This window comes from Tupaia chinensis, unplaced genomic scaffold (genome assembly GCF_000334495.1).
Source record: "Tupaia chinensis unplaced genomic scaffold, TupChi_1.0 Scaffold000597_1, whole genome shotgun sequence".
NCBI classification, from domain to species: Eukaryota; Metazoa; Chordata; class Mammalia; order Scandentia; family Tupaiidae; genus Tupaia; species Tupaia belangeri.
Window position 1 is genome coordinate 1,618,303 of NW_006160114.1, and position 7,448 is coordinate 1,625,750.

At 37.5% G+C, this 7,448-nt stretch overlaps 1 protein-coding gene across 5 annotated transcripts in view; it reads left to right on the plus strand.

Moving 5' to 3' along the window:
• Window positions 1-7,448, plus strand: part of USPL1 (ubiquitin specific peptidase like 1) — a 46,483-nt gene that overhangs the window by 16,641 nt on the left and 22,394 nt on the right. For all 5 annotated transcript variants that reach the window (XM_006158424.3, XM_014591562.2, XM_027775675.1 and 2 more), the window contains one exon: window positions 4,008-4,121. In XM_006158424.3, coding sequence (XP_006158486.1) covers window positions 4,008-4,121 — 114 coding nt within the window. The remainder of the gene's footprint in view (window positions 1-4,007; window positions 4,122-7,448) is intronic.

A 7,448-nucleotide genomic window follows, 5' to 3' on the forward strand; every position in this document is an offset into this window, starting at 1 on the left:
ACGCGCCCTATAGCGAAAATCTCTCCCCAAAAAAAAAAAAAAGTGTGGTGTTGTTTTCTGTGACCTTTTTTTGTAAAAATTTATAAAGCTGCTTGTAGTTATGGTTTAGAAATTTTCATTGTTACATAATATTGCCATTTTGTGAATGTTGTCACTATATTTATTCATCTACCCGTCAATGGACAGTTGGGTTATTTTTTGACAATTTTTTTTTTTGGAGAGGTTTTGCTATAGGGTGCATGCGCTCGCCAGACAGACAGAGATAGACAGAGAGATAGAAAGCGAGAAATCACCCCCCCGGGGGGATGGCCACGCCGCAGTCCCTTCTCCATTCTCCTCTTGGGCTCTTGGGCATGCACGCACACGCACCCGTTGTGAGTTTAAGCCACCGGGTCTGGGACTGACTACGTAGGAGTCCAGCAACATAGCCATTACACCAACTGCTGGTCCCATTTTTTGAACATGTTAAATACTGTTATTGTGACCATTCTTAGGCAGGTCTCCTTGGCACAATTTGATAATTTCCCTTGAGAGTGGAATTGCAGCATCATGGCCATAGGCATTGAGTCCAGATTTACTAGATAATGGCAGCTGCTTTCCAAGGTGGTTATACCAACTAATGCTCCAGTTAGCAATGTATAGATTTCCTGATCTATATATTCTTCCTTGGTTAATTTTACACTTTGATATTTTCATTGGTTGAGTGGTATAAATGGTCTGTGGTCTTTATTTGCCTTTGCTTTTATCTATGTATTGACCATAAATGTTCTTTCTTCTGTGAACTGTCTGTAGCTTATCCCTATTTGTTCTATCGATCACCATGTTCTTATTGATTTATGTGAGTTTTTGCATATCCTTGTTGCTATTTTTATGTTAGGTATGTGTTGCTACCCCTTTCTTCAACTTGTGACTGTTTTTTTTTTTCAAAAGTTTGTTCTGTGCTTTACGGTAAAGTCTACAAGTTTTCTTTAAGAGCCAGTAATGTTTGTGGCTTTTTAAAGAATTTTTTCCTTTTCCTAAGGTCAGAAGTCATTTGGCTATGTTTTCGCTGAAAAAGCATAAAGTTTTGCTTTTAATTTTGAAATTTCTTAGTTTGGGTGGAGTTAATATTTATTTATGGTGTGAGGTAAGACTCCATTTCTTTGCATTTGCATAGCCAGTTTTTCTAGCTCCACTTTTTTTTCTCAGTTGATCTGCTGTGCCTCCTTCGTCATGTATTAACATTCCCTGTGTGTATAGGTCTTCTTTAACTCTAAATTTTATTCTCTTGATCTCTTTGTCTGTCTTTGCACCTGCATTTTAAGTATTACGGCTTTTTTAAGTCTTGCTAGCTGGTAAGACAAGAATCTTCACCTTTATTCAACTTTCTTGAACTGTCTTAGTATACTTTTTTCCCTGATCTTGTGCATATTTTTTTTTTTTGACAGACTTGACATCATATCAAGCAGTCTTCATCTGACATTGTAGGCTTTTCTTATTCATTAATGTACTCAAAAATGTTAAGTTTGGTGGTACATTTTTTAAATACAGGTCCTGTATATTCCTTCACTATTGATGACCATTCAGGCTGCTTATTGTTTTTTTGTTACTAAGAATTATTACCATGACAAATAAACATATATTTTAATCAATTGTTGATTGATATCTTAGGTGAAAAAATGAATATTAAGGGTTTACTAAATGGCTTTCCAGAAGGATTGTACCAACATATCACTCTTGTGTTCATTTTGTAGAAGAAAATATCTAAGAACACTCCAATAACTGGGTATAAACAATTAAAAAGTTATAATTTTGTTAGGTAAACATCCTTTTCCAAGACAAATTTTCTTGTGCCAGTTATTTACACCTTTCTAAATTTGATTTCTCGGAAGTATTTTTGCCTTTGACTTCTACCACTGTTTCCTATAACCATAGGAAACCTATTGCTGAGTAGGTGACATTGTTCACTTGTTTGTTGCAGAAGAGCAACAGTTAAATATTGGAATTAATTTTGTATTTTTATCTTCTTACTTACAGAATAGTTGTAGGTTTTTTGGTTTTGTTTTAGAGAGGTTTTTGCTATAGGGCGTATGTGCATGCCAGAAAGACAGAGACAGAGAAACGGAAAGCGAAAAATTACCCCCCAGGGGGATGGCCACACTGTAGTCCCTTCTTGTTCATTATCCTCTCAGGATCTTGGGCATGCACGCACAAGCACCCGGCATGAGTTTTAAGCCACCAGTTCCAGGACTCGAACCACAGTCGACTACATGGGAGTTTAGCAACATAGCCATTGTGCTAACTGCTGGTCCCCAAGAATAGTTGTAGGTTTTTAAAAATAATTTTGTAATTATTATTATTATTATCATCATTATTTTAATTTGACCTGGGGGTTGAGGGGAGGAGTGAGAAAGCAAGCTGCCAGGTCCGGGACTCAAACTGCAGCTAGCCTTGTTGAAGTCCAGCACCTTAGCCACCATGCCACCTGCTAGCGCCCAATAATTGTATTTTTTATTTATTTTTTTGGAGAGAGATTTTTGCTGTAGGGTGCATGCTTTCGCCAGGGACAGAGAGAAACAGAGAAAAGAAGAAATCACCCCCCCAGAGGGAGTAGCCACACCACAATCCCTTCTCATCCATTCTCTATCTTGGGACCTTGGGCACACATACACATGTGCTCAGTGTGGGTTTTAAGCAGGGAGTCCAGGATTCAGACCAAGGTCAACTACATGGAAGTCCAGTGACAGAACTATTACGCCACCTGCTGGTCACAGTAATTGTAGGGAATTATATCAAGTATTAATTCAGGAAATAATTACAACATTATTGATCCATTATAAATTAATTCTGTGTACTTAACAATCTGGTTGTTAATTACATTTGTATAAGTTATGGTACTTTGCATTATAAATTTTTCTTTTTGGTATGGTCAAATGACAGTAATTCTTGCTAATGTTTATTTCTTACTACCAGAAAACGTAGATATTTTCATTAGTGAAACATAAGCAAAGTGTGATCAGGCTACATAAATCATTTACGAAAGAGTTCTGTGAAAAGATCCATTTGTAGCTTAAGAGTAAGTAGAATCATGCATGTGGAGGCTTTTATTCAAAATAATTTTCTTGTTAAAATTTTACAAGGTTCTTGTTAAAACAATTTCATTTCAAGGATTTTTAACATTAATGAAGTGATCAAGAAAATATGGACACATAAGCACCCAAAGATGTTTATCATTTAATTTTTATAATGATGAAAAAAGAAGGAACCTTAGTGTCCAGCTCTAAGGCCATAGTTAATGAAACGGTGTTTCAGTAGCATTGTGATAGCCAGTTAAGTCTTAAAGAGAAGCAAATTTGTGTGATCAAAGCAGTATAGAGAATTATGTGATACCACTGAAGACCTCTCCACACCCCTTAGAAAAAGGCAAAAACAGGGAACTATATCAAGTATTAATTCAGGAAATAATTATAACTTTATCGATCCATTATAAATTTGTTCTGTGACCTAGCTAAGTTCAATCAAAGTTGTACAAAGTGGTAAAGATGATGTTTCTAGGATAAGTAATAATTGCACACAGAAAAAAGATTTTAGCTGTTTGGGATATTAGCAAAATATCTGAAAGGTTAGCTATTAGGTCATCAGGAAAGTCATGATGCATTTTTGCATAGAAAAATGCAAAATATTTCACTAAATAATACTAATATTTTACTAGGCCTGTCATTATTTGGGTGAGAAAAAAGCTTTCATTGAAATTTTACACAGGCAGTAAGTACTAATGATACTGTGCTGATTTCACTAAGAGATTTTACCTAGGTAATAAGAACAATTGATAATGTGTTGATAACAAATATTGAGGGACTGAATATATTGTATACAACAGAGGAGGAAGAATTAAGGAAATGTTCTGTTTTGCTTTTTATCTGTTTATAAAACTTAACTGACTCTGATAAACTTTATTCTTGTTAATGTCTCAGTTTTCTGTGGTAAGATATACATTAATGAGAAATTTATAATTCTCTATTTTTTAGATGACGATGATAAAAAATGTAGCTCAGAAGTGTTTGCAGAGATAGAAACCTGTCTAAATGAAGTCAGAGATGAATTTTTTATTAGAATTCAGCCCCAGCTTAGATGCACCTTGGGTAAGTAGTTGGTGTTATTTGTTTTACTCATCTGCCATCTAGAAATAATGTATATCATAAGGAAGTATTCATTTTTATTACTTTAAATGAACAGATTCTTAGGAGAGGGTTATGTGTATAGTTTGACTTCGGCATCTACAACTGGTTAAATCATTGTTAGGCAGAGTTCTTCTGGTGAATAATGAGGAGGTACACCATCGGTTATTTTTCCAGGACTTTCTCTGGAAGAGTAATTTAACACTAATATTCTTTCTTTCTTTAAGTTTACTTATTTACTTCTTCAGTGAGTGAGACAGAGACTGCCCGACAGTCTAAATTCTGTAATAACCCCTTAGCCTCAGACAGCCTCAGATCATGGGAATAACTGCTCGGTCTGTTCAGGGAAGTCTCCATACTGGGACTTGAAACCTTTGGTGGATCAGCCTTGCAGAGTACCTTGTGTTACTGTTGTATTGCTGTCTAGCCCCTAAAGCCAGCATTTCTCCTTAGATTGGATTTTAAAAAGCACATAGGGAATTTAAAAGGAAATATCAAGTCATCGGAAAAGTCTTGACATACTTTTCTGTTCTTCTGTGCAAAAATGCATCATGACTTTTCTGATGACCCAATAGTGATACTAGGGTGCCTTACCAAATCAGTTAAACTGGAATCTCAAGAATGTGGCTCAGGTAGTCAGTAAATTTTAAAAGCCTCCTCATGACTCCCACGTGTGGATTAGGTTGAAGATCTTTAATCTAAACCAACCATAGTGATTCAACATCTTTTTTTTTTTTTTTTTTTTTTTTGGGGTTTACAGGGCACGTGTGCTTGCCAGAGAGAAAGAAAGCGAGAAATCACCCCCCAGGGGGGATGACCACACCGCAATCCCTTCTCTTCCATTCTCCTCTCGGGATCTTGGGCACACAAGCACACGCGCCGGCCTGAGTTCAAGCCACCAGGTCCAGGACTCAAACCATGGTCGACTACATGGGAGTTCAGCACCATCGCCATTATGCTAACTGCTGGTCCCAATTCTACATCTTGCTTGTTTTAGAAATACAATGTGTTGGGGGCCAGCAGGTGGTATGGTGGTTAAGGCACTGGACTCCCACATGGCCATCCAAGGTTCAAGTCCCAGACCTGGTGGCTTGCTTTCTCACTTTCTGGCTCTCTCTTCATCTCTCTCTGGTGAGTGTACATGCCCTGTGGCTAATTTAAAAAATAATAATAATTATAAATGTAAAACTTTTTTTTTTTTTTTTTTTTGTTAATAAAAGAGAGAGACATGTGGTACAGTTTTGGCCAGTGGTATAGCAGAAGAAATAGACTAATGACCCTTGTGGAAAGCTTTCCGATCTGCAAAAAAGGTGGACAAGTGCCTCTATAACATGGTGTTTGGCTGTGAGCATGAGAGGAGCGTAGAGAGGGGGAGCTAAGAATCTCTAAAGAGGTTTTTTGATTTTACTAGTATTACAAAAGGAGCCAGTGGAGAAGTTTTTCTTTTTAATTCCCTTTTGTCCTGATGTTAAGTTTCCTATTAATATAGCAGCAAACTATGTAATACTCCCTATTATTAACTATCCTTATTAAACATCAAATATTAGTACCTTAGAGTTTTTCTCTCATCCAGTGGCATTTATTTCATCAGACTCAGATATTGTATCTAAAACCAGTGTCTTTTGTACACATTAGATAGATTTGACCTTCTTTGTCCCATAGTTTGTTTTTGGTTTTGTTTTTCTTTTAGGTGTTTGCCTTAGGGTGTGTGCACTTGTGGGAGAGAAACAGAAAGAGGGAAAGTGAGAAATCACCCCTCCCCACCCCTGCAAGGGGGATAACCATGCCGCAATCCCATCTCCATTTTTTGGATTTGGGGCACGCACGTACGTTCACCTGGCATAATTTTCAAACTGCCAGGTCTGGCCCTGGAACCATGGTGTTGGCCATGTGGGAGTCCAACAGCTTAACCACCTCGCCACCTGCTGGCCCCATCCATGGTTTTATTCTATAGTTTTCTTTGTTTTTTCCTAGATTCATCCATATGTAAGTTCACTCTGCCTTTTTTTTTTTTTTTTTTCAAGTTTATGAGTTTATTTTTTCCATGAGAGAGAGAGACAGCCTCCTCCAGCAGGGTATTCATGCTGTGATCCACTTCCAGACTCAGCCAGCCTGGATCCTTGGCACATGCCTACACACCTTGGTGTGGACAGAGAGGCACTGGGATATTAATCCAGTCCTTACCTTGTGGGTTCAGTATCTTAGAATGTTGCATTGTCGTGTGCTACTGGCTTGCCTCTGCTCTGTTATAATAATAAACTGACTTTCCATATGGCACATCTCTGGCATTGCCTCCTCTAGGCCCAGTCTGTCTAATCGATTCTAATCTATTAGGTGAAATCTCAGATGGAATGAATACTGTTTTTCCTTTTTATCAAAGTATAGTGTACATACAATAAACCACTTTTTAAATTAAACATACAATTGTGCAACCATCACCATGATCAAGATATGGGACAGTTCTCTTATCCTAAAAAGTCACCAGGCTCATGTTTAGTCGTCCCTGTTCCTCATCCCTAGTCCTGATCTGTTGGATGAATGCTCATTTCAACAGAGCCTTTTCCAGAAGCTCCCTGAGCACAGACTGAGGGACTTCCCTGTTGCATTTGGCAGATACCATTTCTCCTAGAGGCACCTGAGATGTTTTGTTCAGGGTCCCTACTCCAGTTCCCAGTTGAACTAAAGAGTGGTTTCTGCCTCTTATCCTTGATAGTTATATTTGGAACAAGGTTGCAGCTCTTGCTTCACCTCTGCCTTGGGCCTGGTTTTCTATGTAGCAGAGAAGGGATTTCTACATAATTACTGTGTATAATCCTAACAATTGGGTAAGCATGCAGCTCTTCCAACACAGTGGGGTTCCTCTCTTACTTGTACTACCCACTCAACAACAATGGGTGCTGTATCAGCTGATGAAGTCTAATCCTCGCTTCAGGGATCTCTTCAGATGTTACCATTTATGTGTTTGGGTTTTTTTAGAAAATTACTTAATTCCATTTGTTGTCGTTATTTTTTAAATTTGACGAGAGAAAGAGAGAAAGCAAAAGGTTCTAAAGACACATGTTGAATTCTGTACTGACCTTAAGTTTAAGTGTTGGTTAAACTGTTAAGCTCAGGTTTTTTCTAATTTTTATTATTATTATTTAAAAACACATTATAAACTATCCTCTTTCCTCTCTACTCTTGCAGTTTAAGAAATAAAACAGTACAAATACAGCTGAGGACCCTTTTGCACTCTTCCCCACTTTTTCCTTATCTCCCACAAAGCTAACTACTATCCTCAGTTTCATACTG